At 36.5% G+C, this 19,554-nt stretch overlaps 1 protein-coding gene across 7 annotated transcripts in view; it reads right to left on the bottom strand.

The window, feature by feature from the left end:
• SLC4A10 (solute carrier family 4 member 10) overlaps positions 1–19,554 on the bottom strand; it is a 168,492-nt gene that overhangs the window by 38,853 nt on the left and 110,085 nt on the right. For 6 of the 7 annotated variants that reach the window (XR_012660610.1, XM_075093306.1, XM_075093307.1 and 3 more), the window contains 5 exons: positions 18,966–19,154; positions 7,543–7,634; positions 2,859–3,016; positions 949–1,036; positions 288–434 (listed from right to left, as the gene is read on the bottom strand). Coding sequence is in view for 6 of the 7 variants with exons in the window: in XM_075093306.1 (XP_074949407.1) it covers positions 288–434; positions 949–1,036; positions 2,859–3,016; positions 7,543–7,634; positions 18,966–19,154 (674 nt within the window). In the remaining variant the exon portion in view is untranslated. The remainder of the gene's footprint in view (positions 1–287; positions 435–948; positions 1,037–2,858; positions 3,017–7,542; positions 7,635–18,965; positions 19,155–19,554) is intronic. The other variant, XM_075093305.1, reaches the window with a different exon arrangement.

Here is a 19,554-nt window from a genome sequence, read left to right as displayed (position 1 = left end):
CGGAATAATCAAAGATGCTTATGACAATTACACCTGAATTTAAGATCTTTAGATACAACTATTTGTCTTTACTCAGGAGAGAACTAGCATTGAACTACACAAAATGTCATCATTATACCGTACGCTTGCAAGACAAGGGTTCTCTTAAAGCACATTAACCAGAAAAAGAGAGCATGCAAAATATCTATATAGTGACTCTGCTAAATGCTGAATTAATGAGACTTAATTCTACCTAGCAAAAATGCATCACAACGTTTAAAAGTCCCTGAATTTTACAGTATACAAACCTGAGAGGGAACATTTTTAGGTGGTTCTATTCGAATTGTTGGGTCCCACTCTCCAGGAGGGAGAACGGTAACCTGATCAAGAAACTCATCAATTCCAGACACCAAGTCATTGCGGTCTTTTGCTTTGTAAGCAACGTCATGGAACACCTGCGAAAAATGGAGAAGTGTATGTGGGAGGAAAAAGAGATGGGGAAAGGCGTAGTCTGATAACATTTTTCACAACAGCCCTTTTCTCTGAAATAGAATGCATTTCATGCAGTTCCCACCAAACAACCAACCTCAGCTTCAACTGACTAGAGTTTCTGGTACATAGTTTTTATAGAAGCTCCAGCTGCTGTGGAAAAAATCATCTTTATGGGTGCTAAATGTTCTAGAGATTTTGCAGTTTAAAACACAATTAATTCCACTGGAAAGTAACTGTGTAAAATTGAATTTTCTCAGTGAAAATAACCTTGCATGTGAATATTGTTTCTCATTTTGTTATCTCCTTATGGCAGCATAATCTGGACTGTTACAGAACCATGGAATGAACTAGAACACTATTTGTGCATCATCAGAATGATTAGCCACATTTCACCAGGACAATTCCACATTGGAGATTCCCTATTACACCTCTTTAGTCAGAACAAAACAACTAAATTGAAGCCATGAATAAAAATACCTCATCTGTCATTAGTGTTGCAATTGATCTTCCAATCTCATGGTATTGTTGCCCCTTACCCAGTGGTCCAAGAAGAATAAACAAAAATCTGCAAATAAAAGATAATGTAAAGGATAGATGTCTGAAAGAACTATACATACTACAGAAATACTTATTTAAAAATTGGACTAGAAGAACCTCTAAGACAAACACTATATATAATCTCCTTCAAGATCCTCACACATGCATTTAAACATGAAGCTCTGGTTAGAAAAAATGTGAAAATAACTTCCAAAAATACACCGTGAGCTTCACAGTCAGACTTGATTGAGACTATCAAAACCTCCTTACATAACAAACCTTATCTTACGTAATAAATATATGCAATTATAATCTATGTACAGAACACATTAACATTAATTTATTCTGTTAATTCAAGAGAATCAAATATTTTATGTAGTATTATTGCAATACTGGGAAGTTAAATGACATTGAATAAAAATAATTTTTAAATCATTCTTACTCCCATTAAGGCTCTAGACAGCCTCTACTCTAGGCTTGGGGCTAGTAAGGTTCTTTATAATGCAGAGGATGGGTTCAAATGAAATAACTAAAGTTCTCAGTTTTGCTAAAATGCAAAATACAATTTTCTGCCTAACATAATTAAATTTTTTTAAGATAAACATTTTTGCCGAAATTCTTAATTATCCTCATTTTTAGTTATTTAATTTTCTTTTGGCCAAAACCCAAGAAATCTGTTGTTTTCCTTTTCATGGTTTGTTTTTTTTTTTTTTCCTGGGAAGTTGGAGGAGGTTACGATGAAAAGCTTCAGGAATTTTTTTTTTCCAAAGCCAGCTCACTCCCTCAATGTTCCTTATACACATGCAAAAATTAGAAAAGACCAAATAAAGTCATATCCAAAGTAACTAAGAAGTAACTACAGCTTAGAGAAAATTTTGTACTGTTTATCTGACTAGGAGCAAGGATCTGAGTCTCAGCATTGCATTTCATAGCGTAACACTCCTTCCTGAGTGTCACAAACAACTGGAATACACTACTGCCTTCTGTTGGAATTCTACTTTTATACAAACTAAAAGAGGGAAGGGGAAAGAGAGACAGAATATGTGTACAAACATACGCATTAGTAGGAAAAAAAAAGTGAGAGACTGCAATAATAATTAAGTTAGTAGACTCAGGTATGGGAGAATCAGTCCAGCGTTTTGATCTGAATCAGCCCCAGCAGGAAATAATATATCTGCAGAGCTATTTAAATGCTTTCTATTTGACTACAAAGTCTATTTTAGACATTTTTTTAAAAATCCTCCTAATTTGTTCTCAGAACCAAATTACTTCATCAGAAAAAATTTCAACCTAGAAAAAATTAATCTAATAAAAATCTACAGTTTCAAGTCATATTCACTACCGTGCAAGTATCTACAAAGTAACTTCTAGAAGAGCGTGATATTTACATCATGTTCTTCATCCATTCACTATCCCTAGTCAATCAAATCACATAGTTTGTTTTTTTTCCCTTTACTCAATTCCTTCTTCATTTTTTTCTCCTGGACGTAATTATGCAGTATCACACAAGCCGTTTCAGTTCCAGATGAAATACTCTTAAGAAGCCGAATATTCCACTGTAGTATTTCATCTGCAGTATTACCAGTTTGTATAGGATAAACTGTGTGTTGTAACCTAACAGGTTACCATTTCTACTTCTGCGAAGAATGATTATCTGCACACACAAATGGCATGCTTCTGAGTGTACCCATGCATCCTTTAAAGGGTGAATGGAAAGATGTCTCATAGAGACATCTTCATTAAAGAAAGAACCAAATTCATAACTCAATAAATTACACAGTTGAAGGTCATATCACCCTGACTCCACAAGGTGCTTGGAAAAACAAGAAGAGAAATAAATCCAACTGTACCTTGTCGGAATCGGAACTTCAGCTAGTCCCGTAAGCAGCACTGCAGGAGATAACCTAACGAAAGCAACAACCGCACGGTCCAGGAACTCTAGTTCACCAACTAAAATGTTTGATGCTTCAGCCCCAGGTGGTATCTTTTTCATGAAGTGTAGGTCAACCTCGGAAAAGTGCATTAAATTACAACCTAAAAGCTATTCACAGAGATTTTTTCCCCCTGATTTCTTGACAGAGACTTCTGGCCAATGCACCATAACACTAGTTATTTCAATTATACAGTTTCTCCTATTCTTGTCTATTACATTTTTTTAATAAAAATGTTTCTCAAAATCAAACAACTGGTCTTTCATTATTTGACTAATTTTTCTTGGAAACATAGTTAAAATACTGCAGAATTAATTTATGAAGACAACAAATCACATTCAAAATCTTGTTACAAATAAAGTATTGATTTCCTAGTAATACTCTTTATCAATGATCATAACAGCATCAATTATTCATAACAGAATTAATAAGTCATAACAGTAGAAGAAATTCAGACATCTCATTTTTCCATAATTAACAATTCTGAAAATCATTCATTCACAGTTCATAGTTGCTGCATTATAATCTCAATGAGAAGAAGAACAGGTTCTACTACATGTAATTTTCCTTCTGTTACTCTAAGTGAGATGTATTTTTTGTTTTGGATTTAATAGAATACAGTTGCCCTTCTGCTGGAAATAACAGAAAATGAGCTATGACCATGATTGTCTCAAGTGTAAAGTGAAAGAATAAAGCAGAATAAGAGCTTTGGAGTTTTAAGACTTTTGCAGGGATGGTAGGAACACACCGAGAAACAGGTTCATCATGACATTGCTATTTAAGCTCAAGGTATTTGCCTAGGAACATGTAAATTTGTATTTATTTCCTTCGTATCAGTCTAGAGTTTACTCTGTAATGAAGATCGACATGGAGTAAGAGAGCATATAATGTATGTTTGATTTCATTATGCACCAGTATTGTCTACATTTCAAAATGCATGAATTTTGTCATTTGCTTTCCTTTTATTAATCTAAACACAACAACAGCAACCAAATCCAATATAAACTGTTAAAGTGGACCATTTTAATGTCTATCTTACAGCCATCTGTCAGTACTAGTTTGCATAGTTTTTGGTAATATTTAGAAAATTGTTTTCTTGCAAATGGCTCTGGCACTAAATCAGAATTCAGATATAACACAGTTGCCTGTGTAATGAAATCTTATTTCGCTGAGATGACAAAGAGATGTCTGATGCTACCCTAAGCTAATCTAGAATGATGACCAACCACCTTACAAAGTTAAACAAGCATCATATGAACCTGAAAGGTTGGAGATCAAGTACTTTTTCAAGGTAAAGTATCAGTGAGGTAATTTCTATTCTCCACTCAAATCACAAATAAACTCTTTAGGGTTAAATATAAAACCTAAACAGATTCACTTTGCACCTAATTTTGGTGCTGTAGGTCATTTATAGCTGAGAGAAAGGAAGGACACTTTCAGGCACATAGCGACGTGCTTCTGTACCGATTTTACCTTGTGAATGGATTTATCATTTAATACCTAACGTCTCATGTAGAGCACGCTACAGTTGTCACCTTAAGGTCCCACTAACATACAGATCATAGGATCAAGATCCAAATCTGAAAGAAACACTCAGTCTCTTGTCTACCAGAAAGTATTTCCAGATACGTTTCCTGTACTATTTATCAGCTTGAGATTCCAAAATCTTTTAGGTAGTGAACACAGCCCCAGTTAAAATGAAAGTAGCTGGCAGAGAAGCATCAAACTGGGCAAATACACCCAAATCCCAGGTGTTGTTTCTGCTACATAATTAGAGCAGAGGTGGCCCTGGAGTGCATATGGGACAACGGCAGAAGCTACATCCTTCAAATGCTTCATCTAACCTATCTGTTATATATCTCTTAGACCAAGAGGTCTTTACCTGGAGAGACCTCATGTGAATCTTAATCTATACCCTAACCTAAGCCACATTCATGACCCGGCACTAAATAGTCCCAGTAAGCTCCAATTAAACATAAAACTAAGTAACTAATGTGGAAGCCATTCCCCTCCAGGGCAACTCAAGGACTGAAAAGAGTGGTGGGGGCCTCTCCCAGAACTAAACATAAACTGACACGAAGACAAACAGAAAATAACCAACATCACTTCTCAGGAAACACATGACACATATCAATCCAATTTATTTATAAGCAATATTCCAACCAATATTCAAAAACAAGTCAATTATTTCACATGGTATTTGAAAGACCAAACTCTGTCAGTATGGGACTGGAGTTTGGTTCAGAAATAGTTTCCATGTGGAGGATAGGAACATTGCCATGAGAAGGGATGTGGGTGCAGTCTCTTTATGCATTTCGTATTTCAGGACAACTAGAGTTCCCTTCAGCCTCTCACGTAAGAAGCAGAGACCAGCCAGATGCAGTTGTTATGCCATCCTCATCCTGGTCAGACACAGGGTAAAGCAGTGCTGTGACAGATCACCACCGTATCACCCCCGGAATACAAAGTCCTTGTGGTGTTCCCAGAGGAAGAGGAGTGACACATTTACAAGTACAAACATCAGAAACTACATCTCCCTCTCTGTGCTACTGAAGTAACATTCAAGACAGCTTTAAGTGCTGTGCCTCACATTATTCATAAATAGATATCAATACAATCAACACAGTCTCAGTGCTGTATTCAGATTAAGTCAGCTTTTTGTATCAACTCCAGAATTTGGAATATTAGAAGTAGCCCAAGGGAAATAGGTTACCAAGGAGAGAATATGTGAGGTAGTCAAAGGTGCTTTTTTGTAGAAGATAAATGATATTAATATGTGGAACAAAATTAGAGCAAGAAATCACAATACTCAAGAGAAAACTAGTGTACTGCTCTACTTTCCTCCCAACCTGTGCATATAATTCCAATTATAACTGTTGGGAGTTATTGCAATAGCACATTTCAAGGGGAAATTGTACATTACTTATGCATCTTCAAATGGAGAGACAGATCTATTTAAAGGCAGTCAAAAAAGGTATTTAGATTATAAACCTTTACTGCATTCCTGCAAACAAACATTCTTCTCGCATTCCTGACATCCTTGTTGGCATCTAACACTGCTGAGGCTAGTCAAAAGATGACATTTTGATCTCTTCTGAGGCCAGTTTAAATAGGAAGAGCTCTTTTGATGAGCAAAGCTGCAGCCCTACAAAAATAGTGAGTGAAGGATCGAATGATGCAGCCTCTATTCTTGTTTAATACAAACACCATGCACCTAGATAACGGACTGGGATTTTGATCCTACAACACTCAAAGCAATTGGGGAAAAGCGCAAGAAAAGCACTAGTGAAAGTCATGCCATCCCCTTTGGGTTGTTATGAGCTTCACCTCTGTGCACAGCTTAATTTTGAACAGACAGCTTTATATTTTATATCCTTTAAAAAATTTTACATCTTGATATTAGAACACTTGCCAAAACAATTAGTTTTAGTTAACGCTTTGAATATAAATATCAGGAAACCAAAATCATACTTGACTTTTTAAAGCATTATAATTTTAGTTCTAAATATTTTTGAAGTATTAGCATTCCATTTTTAACAACTTGTCACTGTTTATAGATCTCCTTGCTACCTCTGTAGAAACGTGGTACATAATACATCCCCAGCCAGCCTCCTTTCTTCTTACTCTCTTTGACAAAAAGATCTGTTTCCCATCTTTATTTCAGCCATATACCATTCCTAGTCTGGCATGTTCAGTCAAGAATTCAAATGGTGCAAATAGCTACTGCTGCTAGGAAATAAGTCTGGCACCAGATGGAGCAATCACATAACTCTACTTTTAGCTCAGTTGCACTAACATTAAGATTCAACAGACTCAAAGTGCTGTTCTTCAGAATTTTGGTTTAAATCACCTTTCTTCACTTACTCAACCTTTGTTGTATTAATGTGTCAGCTGAAGTCATCTATCCCTGTCAGGTCTGTCATCTGTATCTAATGTGACAGTTTGTTTTAGGTACATACAGACTTCTTAAACAAATTAGGAATCTCCTTTACATTAAAGCTGAGAAGCTGTTTGCTTTTCTTTGCTATCTAACATTGAACTGTCATTGCAATCTCCACTACTGAACAGTTAACATCTTTTGTGAAGTGTACTGAAATATCTTGGCTTGCCAGAAGAATTAAGTTATAGGTTTACAGAAACACATTCTGTTTGAGACATCTGGAATCCACGAGTTCAGGTTATAAAAAGCGTACTTTGCATTCATGCAGTACTTCTACAAAAAGTAAAATTCTGAGAGGTGAATCTGAATTATAAGAATTCTGAATTACTTCCCCACTCAGACAATTTTCTGTTAATTTGTAAAAATTCCCCCTACAAATATACACCTATGATATTATCTATGGTAATGATATGATATGATGATATGATATTATAGATTTTTCTGTGTTCTTAAACTGTGATTTCCTGTAACCAGTAACTTATCAAGAAAATGAAAAATTCTTTTTTGTTATCTACAAACTGTGTTGCAGTGCATACGAAACGTCAATGCTGAAGTAGAATTTGCACTTCACAGCTTTTCCTGAGTCATATGGATTCATTTGATTTAATTTAGAAGATCTGTTTGGTAGTCAGGAAACTCTCTTCATCATCAATGAACACTTACCTTGCTAAAGTCAACAGTGCTGTTTTCTCTGCTCACATCATTTTTGTTTTCAATACAGGCTGGAGCAGACTGTGGGGAAACAACCTGACCTGCTAAAAAAAGTACCGTTATTACAGAATACTAACATTTACTTCTATAAATAAAGCAACATCTAATGAAATGTTGAAGAACTACATTGTTAAAGAACTACATACATTTCATATCTTATGCATATGAAGCATCTAAACATGGCGTTTTAATTAAAGACTTATTTAGAGTAACACATTCTCAAAGGACAGAACATTTATCACATGCAGAGAGGAATGGGAGAAGGTAATTTAGAAAATGTAAAAGATATTCTTGAGTATTGGAACACAAACTTTCTATGCCAATTAAAGCTTACAATTTTTAAGATACTACATTTAAGGAAAGTCCTGCATTCATATCGTTTTTGTAAGTAATCTGAGGAGCTGTTAGCTTTGGGCAATATCTGTCTACAAGAACACTCCTCACTGAATAAAACAGGATTACTAATTTTCATAAATTTACTCATGTGCATAAGAATGTCCTGATTATAACAACAACTATGAAACCCAGCATAAAAGTGGGCTCCTATAAAAATAGATGTACTGGAAATTAAGATGATTTAAAAACTCAGTATTGAACAATGTGATTATGGACACATAAACCAAATGTTTCAGCAAATACATTTTTTAAAAATTCATGTAAGTATTTAGTAACGTATTTTATATAAGTTTTTAAAATCTCTCAAGATGAGAAGCAGCATTTAAACACGCCTCAGTCTCATATAAGCAAACAGTAAGCCTTGTGACCAATAAAATTTTGCCAACAAAAGCTCAGAAAGAAAAACAGGATTAAGTAACAAGTATACGTTACATAAAGCAAGTTTTTTACCTAGCACCAACATTGCCCCGTGCATGGCCAGAGGGCACCACGCACACGCTGAGGGTGTGGGGCTGGCAGCAGGGCAGCACACAAACCCCACAGGGTGACTGGCAGTTCCCTGCTTGCCCTCACTCTTCCTCCCTCCCTGGCATGGCAGGAGCTGCGCACGGCTCTGAACATCACAACAAAGTACAGGCAAAAGTACCAAATATATGAGCCAACTATCTCTTACTGCCCTAACACATACCCAGGAATAACTGCTGAGTCCAACTGGCCCAGAGTCAGCATCTCGTGCCCAGCATATATTTGTTTCCATAGCAAATAAAGTCTCTCATATGACTGAGAAATGATGATGTGAAAACATTGGTTCTGGTGAAAATCAACCTAAACTTGCACAGTAACAAAGACCATATGTTCACAATACTTGAAGACAGTCAGAAAGTCCCAAGCTAGGCACGTTGTCTGGGCTATTCAAAAAGCCACAGTGCGTCCCCTCACACTGGTGTTACACACACTTGCAGTCCAGGCATGTCCTCAGCCACAGCTAGGAAACAGAGCGCTTCGCGGGATCCAGTCTGAACAGGACAGGAGACTTGCAAGAGTATCTCAACCACTGCCAAAATACTGAACTACCCAGCTTCTGTCACAGCTGAGCACTACAGTATCCCTGTCTAAGTCTGGTCATGAATTCCCAGTTGAAACATTTGCTCAAGGAAAAGGTTGGTTTTCATGAAAATCAACATCTCGTTTTCCACTAGGCAAATCTCCCATGACACAAAACAGTTTTTAGACTGCTGTGCTGCATCCTGACAGCATAGCCAGAGAGATTTCACTTTTATTAGGAAGTACAGGAACAGAATGTTTTAAAATGTATTGCTAGAAATCTTATTATTAAATGTATCATTCCTAAAAATATAAATATTTCCATTTTCTCTCTGATTCAGGGCAAGGACAGACCAAAACAAGAGTAGCAATTAGGGCTTTTGTTCAGCACTACAGTGAAATAAACAGAGAATGGCCAAAAAACCCAGACATGACAAGCAGGTTTACCTAACCAAGCAGTAAGTCAGGATTAGAAATTACATATGACAAGAATAAAGGATTGATTTCAGAAAGCAACATATTAATGTAACTTCGAGGAATACACATTAAAAAACCTGTTAATTCCTGAATGTCTCAAGAGACAACTGTTGCAAACAGGAAGCCAGAAATTACTAAATATGCAAGATGCTTACAAATGATCGTTCAATTTGTCTGTTTTAATTAGAACGTAAAGAAAAAACAGAGTTCCATTGTTACACAACCATCTTTACACTATGTATCCCCATACACTACTCCACACCGTAACTTTTCTGTATTGTTTATTAAGTAGTCTCAGAATTATTTTTACTGGAATCATCCCTTACAACTATTAAAACTAATTAATATATAACTTTGATTTCTGTGCTATTTTGGAGATTTTAATAATTTAAAAAAAAAACCTTCCATAAATACTAACAGAGAAGCCATAAAATACTCAGGGAAAATTTGTGCCCTAACTCCCAGAAAACTTTAAATCTAGTAATATTAGACCTTCTTAACTCTTAATTTCTTCCTTTTAGACACTCCTTTATATTCTAGGCTCCACACAAAGGGAAATACTTCTAATAATTACTCATATTAATATACATACTGTGTTATAAAGATGTTACAGGAGAGCAACAGAAATAGTAATTCATTATCTTTCTGTTGCTAATTAGGAATTTACATTTATACTTTTTTTTCCCTGGACCCAAAAATTCAAGAAAATGAACCAGAGGATGGACCACCTGTTACAAATACTGAAGTTTTAACATCATAATTGGAGGTGTCAAAATCCTCTAAGTAATTAGCATAACAGTCCAAAGGCTAGCTTTTAAACATGGTGTCCACTTTTCTTTTAGGAGAAAAATATGTAAAAATATACATAGTAGGAAATAAAGCCACAATCAGTAAGTATGTGAAGTTTATAAGAATAGCATATGTTCCTTTTCTGTGCCAACAGAAGACCTCAAACTTTGATTTACCCATATGCTGGAGTAATCTGAAAGAACACAAGTTTTACCTTGAGGCAGTAAGAGATGTTTAAATAGCTCTGCAACTTAAGACAGCTTTCTGGATCTTGGAACAAGAAGCTTGGTTTTTTTACTGTATTGAATAACAATCAAAGATACAAGGTAGGGAAGACAGTTAATTTCACTTGTCACATGATAGTCATGGGGAAAGTTTTTCAAAGAGCATCTTAAACATACTGCAGGAATGCATGTTTCTTATGCAACAATACAGTCAGTAAAATGCAAATCTGGAACTTGGTCTTTGTGTGGCCCTTAAACAGAAAAGTAAGACAAAAAGTACTGGGTTTTGGAGATATTTTTGATTTTTGCTCCTATACACATTTAGTTTGTAAAATGCCTGTGTATTTTGCACTAGATAGCAGTGCTACGGTGGCCCGCTCCCTAGGAGCAGGACTGCAATGCTACAGTTTTTTTTATATTTGATACTTTCCTCTGCTTCTGAGCTATGAAGCCATAAAAATTGATAAATTAATTAAATTTAGTGTTTAATTTCATTTTGACTTAAAGGAAATGTCTTTGGGGTGAATACTGCTAAGCACATGATTTCCCAGTGGGGTAGGACCAAAAGCATACTGATGGCAACCTAGTGAACACCACATCACCATGCTACACTGGTTTTCCAACATCATTGAAAATACTCAGTTTGCTAAAACTTGTTGGCAACTATGTATGTGCTTTATCCTCAATATGCTTTTAATTTCAGCAACTGATTGTTTTCTCTGAATGAAGGACACAGTTATTGGCACCATAATGGTCCCATGAAGCAACAATGAGCTGAAGAGCTACGTGAATGAAGAGGGGAGCTGTCACATCATACCTAGACTGAAACAACCAACCAACAAAAAAAAGGCATTTCCTCTATGATTTCCACCAAAATGTCAACAGTCACCACTGTTGACCATCAGACTGACTCTGGAGTACAGGTACACTAAATCCAAGTTTTCCCCAAATTTTGTCTTTATAATATGGGAGCCTGCAAAGCACTGTTAAAAAAAAAACAAAAAAACACACACACAGAGAAAAAAAAACCAACCACCAAAACCCATAAACCAAACTAACACCAAACTCTAGCCAGGCTTTAAACATCTGCTCTGAGAAAAACACTTCCAATGGTTTATTGCCTCTTTGAGTGGCCCATATGGTGTTTAGGCTGGTAAGAGTGAAGGCATAAACCATAAACTCCCTGTAAGTGGTAATAAGAGCAGCAACGGCCTCGCCATTTTTTCAGCTCATCCATGCCCTGTCCTTGCCAGTTCCACTTCAGGACTCTCAAGCAAAATGTTTATTTACACATTGTATGGGGTAAATACAGTGTTTTATTTTTTAAGCGTGCAATGTAGTACTTTCAGTCCTTATAAATCTAAAGTTTAAAAGCCTTGATTCACCCTGCAGTCCATCTATATAAAGTATCTGAACAGCTAACATTCTTGGAGAATTCATCGGAGAGCCATTCAGACTTTTTAAAGTAACAGTCCAACAAATGCACAATGTGGTACCACTGAAATATCCAGCCTATGTACAAAGGAACTTAATACCTAACACGTAAAACCATGCTAAAATGGGTGTTAATGCTTACCTATGTATTAAAAAGCCAGTACCAGCAGAGTTTTAAGAATTGTATTTTAAATTGGTGTACACAAAAAATGAGTGGTTTTTCAGATAATGTTACATTTCCAAAGCGTTGGATAGAGCATGAATTCACACAAAAATATTATGTCATGCAAAGCCAAGCCACTTAAAAATCAAAATTCATCAAAATAAGGTCCATATTTGTTACACTAACAGAAGTTTGCATTTGCAGATAGAGCTCAGCATTTTGAGACTATTAGTCCTGCCAAATTTAAAATAAAAAAAATTTAATCCCAGTAAATTAAAGTCACATGCAACATACTCTTACTCCCTAAAATTTAAAGCTCAAGACATTTAACTGTGTGATTTGTATTCGTTACTCAAAATCCAAGAGGTCTCTAGAGTGCCAATGACAAAAACCAAGAACAATGTATTCAGATACAAATCACAGTTAATGGAAACAAACTGGATGCAAATGACACATCAAAGGAAACTGCATCAGAAAAGAATTTGCTTATTTTTCTAGACCATATAGATTTCTCCCCATTCAGAAAAAAAAATCTGATTTGCAAGCCAGCTATAACAAACTTCAGGCTTTTCACTGCAACTAGTCACCCATTTTCCAAATCTAAATGGACACACTGTCCAGACCAAAAATCAAGGACTGAAAAACAGTAAGTTTTCCTAAGTACGTGGTAAAATTCTAATATAACAAGAGCACTGATACCACCTCTGCAGACTGAACTGTATATGCACCTTTAGGCCTCTTGATGCATAGCATTTTAAATTGGTGGAGAACCATGTCATTCCCGTTGTACCCGTGTAACTGCAAGCAGATTTGGTATGATACATAATATAAAAGGATGAGGAAGAAGTCAGTTTACCTGTTTTTCTAATCCTGAATCTCAAGCATAATTCCCACAAAGTCATGCAGTTTAAGTAAAATGCTATGATCTGCAGTTTTACAAACTGATGTAAGAAAATGAAGTTATAAAAAATGGCACCTTTTTTCCCAAAAAAACGTAATTCCACACAAGCTTCTCTTAAGTGTGCCACAGCTGCTGACAAAGGCCTGCCGTATTTTTTGATCACTACGGCAAGAAGTTGCATGCTGTCAAGAAACTGAGATGAAGACATGGATGTACATTTGAAATGATCTGAAGCTCAAGCAATAATAGGTATTTATACTACCTCTGAACCTTCAGGGAGTTTACAGAACCCAAAGGATAGGAGATGAGGAAGATACAGAGATGAGATGAGCCTGTTAGAGACAGACACAACAAAGAGCAAAATAAAGAAATACAAAGATGAATGACACAGTTTTATACATACAGATTACACATTTTATCATGGGTACAAGGAAATGTGGAGAAAGAAAGAATAAATATCAGATGAAAATGTTCATAAATACAAGTTATATGTTAGTAATATAAAAACCTGTGGATAATACAAGTTGATTAAAATATATACATTTGAGAAGAATATAAAAGAAGAAATAAAGCATTAGCTAATTTAAGCTAGAATTAACTATCTTTGAGTTTGCCTTCTCTTCAAGGTACACTGTAGCAATCCACCTGATCCAGATCCAATACTGCCAGAAGACTTGGGCATATATATGGCATTCATTGTGACTTATTCCCAAAACAAAGGGACATGGTCATGTACAACTCCAAGTAATGTCTGTCTCTCTCCAAATGGTAGTATTGACATCAGAGTTTCACATGCTGTAAGCTACCCCTGAGTTATGGCATAAATGCTTGAACTGATGTCTAGGAGAGATTAGGAAACTGAGGAAAGTAACAAACACCATCACATAAATGGTCATTTAGATTTACTGGGATATTAAAGCATACTGTCCTAAATTAGACACCCAAGCACAGTCTTAAACACCTCCACGTGTCTCATACTGCCATAAAACAATGAAGCAGTCCAAACCAGCCCATCATGCTAACTGAAATAACTGGGAAAAGGCCTGAAGAAGTCAAGAAATGAAATCTGAAAATATCATAATGAACTGCTCCAGCTGCTCATGCTGTTAACTCTGAAGATCCCCAATTTAATATACCATTGCTTTCTTCAAGCCCTTTGATGTATTGATAAATCTCTTCTTGGAATTTCAGAATTTCTCAAAATCAGGCATGATGTGTGGTGTAATGCAATTTTTACAGTAATAACATGTCTGCTCTGACATCAAGGGAGAAGAAGCGGCCATAAATCACATACGTATGGAACAGAAAGCAGACACAAGATCATGCTACTATGGATAAAGAAAGCTTCAGCAAGGTGCAGGGAAATACAACTTACAAGTCACTTATCCTGCAACGATCCTCTCCCCTAGTTCTTTCCTCTTGACTTTAACCAGTAAAAGGTCTGTTAGATCTCATTACATATATATACACACACATACTCTGAAGTCTAGACTAAAAGTGAAATAAACCTAGCCAAATAAACCCAGTCAAAAAACCTACAACGTTTACATGATGAAAACTTCTTTTCCTAACTACATTTTCCTCATCGACTACTTTTCCCTCCCACACACGCTGAAATTCTGAATTGCAGAACCCTTTATAAAAGGCAAGAGGCTTATGAAATTATTTTAGCATTCCCCTAACAATAGAAGTGTGTTGCATATTTACAATTGTCTTTGGCTTTTTAGACCATGTCATAGGCATTTACAGACACAGCTCTCAGGTATCAGAGTAAAAAATCTATTAATCTCAATAAAAACAAGTTAAATTGCTTTACAAAACAAACTTTCTAAAGATTATTTACTAATGACAAAGATCTGTATTTTTACCTGCCTTTTACAGTATTTATGCTAAAATTACTTGCCACCCTCTATTTTAGGTATTTGGTGTCAAATTAGACTTTTAAAAAAAAATATAATTTTCCTGCTCTTATGCCAAATTTTACTGTCGGTTTTTTATTGGAACATCAAAAGCAGGCTTTTAATTCTCACAGTTTTGATGCTTAATGAAAAGTGAAAGTTAAACACAGCATGGCAGCATTAAAAATGCACGGTAAATCCATAGCACCCTGACATCTTAGCCCTGCAGAGGATGTGAAGAAAAGCCATTGTAAACAAAAGATAATACTACTAAATACAAAGCAAATTAATTAGATGTTCTGACAGACTCTTAAACAAAGAAAAAATGGAGGGAGAACATATGTACAACTATCTTCCAGCAGATACCAGAGTGGTCTGTCAGCAGCACAACAATATATTGAATTTAAGTTTGTCTTCATTTTCAGTCTTTGCTCCTGAATATCTGGAAATTGATACACTGATAGGCTAGCATAGTCAAGAACTTTGACAAAAAGGGGGGTTTGCATCCTCAGCTGTACCACATCGCCCAGATAGCAAGGACTCAGGGCTCTGAACCACCTATTTTACAGACTACAGACTGCTAAGGATTGCTCTCTTAAACTGTCTACACTTAAACCCAAAATTTACCAAACTGAGAATCTCCTTTTGTGCAGAAAAAGTGTCCAACTTCCCCTGCCTCATTTCAACAGGGACAAATGAGTGGCCTTTCTAAAGCTCCTGGCACTTGCTGATTTTGAAAACTCAGATCTCTGATACGGGTGAACTGATCTGTAAGGTCATCAGTAGTGCCTGAGACCAGCTGTTTTTCTCCCTGCAGTTCTCTAGGAATTAAGTTTCTCATCCAGAAAGTAAAAGCAATGATAAAATATCTTACTGTTTTAATGCACTTTTGTATTAAAAAGAGGTAACAATACTGCTACTGTTGGCAATATATGGAACATTTTACATTCATACATTCTACACAATGTTTGTGCACAAATGGGACTAAGCAGGCTAAAATGATGCTTTGATTGCATTTTACCAGTTTGTCTTCAGGAAGTGTCTCACAGCACACTCTTGACTATAATATGAGGTGTTTATATCCCTCAATTTTGCTTTTTTTTACATATATTTAGCTGGTTTTTCCTTTGCTTTCACCTGATCCAAAGTTATATTTTAACCACTCCTTTCTCTATTATTATGAGAAGCTTGTACCGATGCTCCACGGCAATCTAAAAAGAAATACATAGCTGCAGTGGGCATAACACTGTAGCTGAACTCTAGCATTTGGGTCCTGCAGCAATGGCAGAAGAAAATGATCAGAAACCTCGCTGCTGCCCCTGGTCAAGCTTCTAAGGACAGCAGAATTCATGAAAGCCGAGCACTTCAGTGTAGATTCCTGCATAATTTACATACCAGGTACTATGGCAATTTACCCAGGGTAAAGAAATAACAAAGAGTATGCCATAAGAGGTAGCAGTCAGTGCGCCTGAAATCAGGCAGCTCCCCAGAATCATCTCTTTCCCCACTCCTTCAATCCTGGAGTATTGGGGCAATAGTTGCCACTCAAGCCCATGAGTTGCTTATCTGCTGTTTTCTTGAAAAGGGAAAAAATTGTGATTCCTTTAAAAACCAAAAACTTGGACTGAATTTTCCTCGACTAAAGCTAATACTAATTTTAGTACAATTCAGGCAATAAAATAAGATTGAAACTTTTTAACGTAACAGGTAATGGATGGTAAGAGGGAAACTTAAACCAACCCCTCTTTGCTTTATCCCAGAACCATCCTCTATTTTGAAGAGGTCAATGCAGGAGACTGCCTAATGTGCATTAGCACATAAAGGATGCAAGCAGAAGAGCAATGCTCCAAACTGATTAAAAGACAACTCTGTCCAAAAATACTGGGTTTGGAACTCTTCACTGTAATTTAGATAAAAAGCTGATTTACCTTCGTATAAATGTTCCTAAAATTATTTTGATTTCTATTGTTTATGGTGTGCATTTAGCTTAAATTAATATAGTGAAAGTGACTATGTGATTTTTTTTAACGAGGGGTTAGAGTGCTCTGAGGTATCTCTACAGAAGTACGTGAACTGGAATTGAGTAGTTTTTCATCTTGCAAAATTCACAGAGACAAATGAAAACTTGTAAGAATGTGTCTTCCTACTTACAGATCACTTAACCACTGAGTATAGACAATTAGTGTGTTTACCATGGACTTAGATGCTGTCCTGATCAGAATCTATTTTTCTGGGGAAGTAGAGAGAGATGTGAAGGTTCCCAGAAGAAACTCAGGCAAAAGTGAGGTGTTTCTGGAGTGAATTACTGCATCGATTCCACTAACAGACACAGAAAGTTACTGAAATTGAGCCCGACACTTTCACAGGTTGCCCTGAGGGGTCTTTTCAAGGAGACCTACTGCTTGTTTTATAAGATCTAGTGCGAAAAGCTTATGGAATGCAAGCTGCCATCTCACGCCCTGTGGAAACTGAGGAATAGGAACATTATAGCATTAACTTTCTTAAGTGTCTCCTGCATATTTGTTTAAAGACATCAGCATTGGCAGGAGTTGCTTACTTTTACTCTTGTGCATTCATATGCATAATCACACACATCTTAATAAATATTACTTTTCCTTACTCTTAAAATGATATTTTGGCATTATTAATATGTTTATTTAATATCCTCTTCAGATGAAATTACATGTTGCCTTTTAGGTCTGAGATACTTCCCCAGGGAAGCAGCTAGATTCAGAAGCACCGATTAAAACTTTATATGGCAATGATTGAAACAAAACGTCCTTCTTTGAAACCAAAGTTAATCTTCATACCAATGTCCCCATCTTTCCAGACCAGCTGCACTACTACTCTTTCCCCTTCTGACCTATGCCTCACTGCCCACAGCTGCCTCTTGCACCGTGCACCTTCCCTGTGCTACAGCTGTCTCCTCACTCCCCACTTCCCGGCATGACAGGGGAGCTCAGCAGGGCCCTGAACCATAAAGGCAGCAGAAGGGATTGAGATTTCACTAAAGCTAAGGTGATTTCTGGAATAAGAGTCATTGTAGTCCAATGGTGTTCAGACAAAAATGTTGCGGGTATTGAGATGATACTGGATACAGAGGCTCAGTAATTCTGTAATGTATAATTCTAGTGAATTAATTGTAAATATTTGCAAAATTTGGCTGCAAGTTTCATAACACAGGCCTGTGTTTATGTAAACAAGGAAGGAGCAATAAGAAATGATCTTTCATTATGATTAACCTATAACAACAGTACGGCTTATAAAGGCCTCTGTAAAAGCAAGAAAGAAAAAAGTTAAGCCAATATTTTACTGTAGAACCACTCTGCAAACATGCTCTCTCATTTTCATGACCATGATTTTCCAAAAAGTGATTTTCTAAAAGAACAAGGTACAGTTCTTGTGGCATCCCTCCAACAGTATCATCTTGAAAATGTTTTTCTCATTTTCCAACCCCTCAACTTCAACTGTGAAATCTGAAGCACCAGTTGCACACTAGCTAATGTATACGCTGTCATAGACTTAGAAACTATTCCAACAATCCATTACATTTTAACTAAATAGGCCCTGGATAGTCAACAGAAGTCAAAAATAGTCATATCGCATTCCTGACACTAATGGAGCATGTTCACAGTTCAGAGCAACACTGTGCAAAGACACTCATGCTCAGGCTGCAGTATCGCATAGAGTGCCTAAAGCACCATAAGTGTACTCGAGCTGGCTGCACGGGGATAACATAACATGCCATGCCAATGACCCAGGACAGAATGGCACATTAATACAACTAGCCTGCTTTCAATACCTGAGCTAGTTCCCTTGAATATCTCTGCACAGCCCTGCATTGTACAGGATAGCTGAATTTCAAATTTAAACAGGTGTGTTACCAAATGCATAAGAGGAACCACTCTCATGTAAAAGGTACCGCTTTTGCACAGTAGCTTTTCAGAGCAGGATCACGCCAAGTTCAAGCTGTGAGTACAAAGCGCATGCAATACTGAAGAGGCAGATGTTACTGAAAGCTCAGAATGCAAAATAAAGTAACGCATTACCATTTTTATCCATAGAATGGGGCTCAGACTGCTTCTTTCCAATATCAGCAAATGATCTCACAATTGGGATCCTGTTGCTCAGCTTCTTCTGGTTCTGATGGTGATGCTGTTTCAGTAGTGCCTCATGTACTCTGTGACGAACATCCTCACTGAGCTGCCCAGAACCCACCTGCTGGTCCAGAATCATATCTGAAATATATACAGAAACATAATAAAAGAGGAAGTGTTTTATTTTTTAAATTGCAATAATAAGAATTAGTAGTCCACAGGATTACAAATGCTAGCTATCAGTTCCTTTAAAGTAACAGAATTAAATTGTTAGTTTTATCTAGAAATGTTTCAAACTCAGGAGAAAAAAAAAATCAAGAAAGGATGCTAACGATGTAAAAAAGTCAATCCCTCAAAAGATACGCAGTTCCCAAATTAAGGTCACCTATGTTATTTTGAAGTCGGTCCCCAAGACTCGCACACATAATGCATTTAAACTCAGGATTATCATGTGTATAAGACATCTTTTTTTTCCACATAACCCCCACCCTATTGGCTACAAAGGACTGGCATGCTGCAAGGGAAAAACTTTTTTATTCCC

This window comes from Phalacrocorax aristotelis, chromosome 5, assembly GCF_949628215.1.
Source record: "Phalacrocorax aristotelis chromosome 5, bGulAri2.1, whole genome shotgun sequence".
NCBI lineage: Eukaryota > Metazoa > Chordata > Aves > Suliformes > Phalacrocoracidae > Phalacrocorax > Phalacrocorax aristotelis.
Note: the sequence above shows the minus strand (reverse complement) of the source record. Positions and strands in the feature narration are given on the sequence as shown.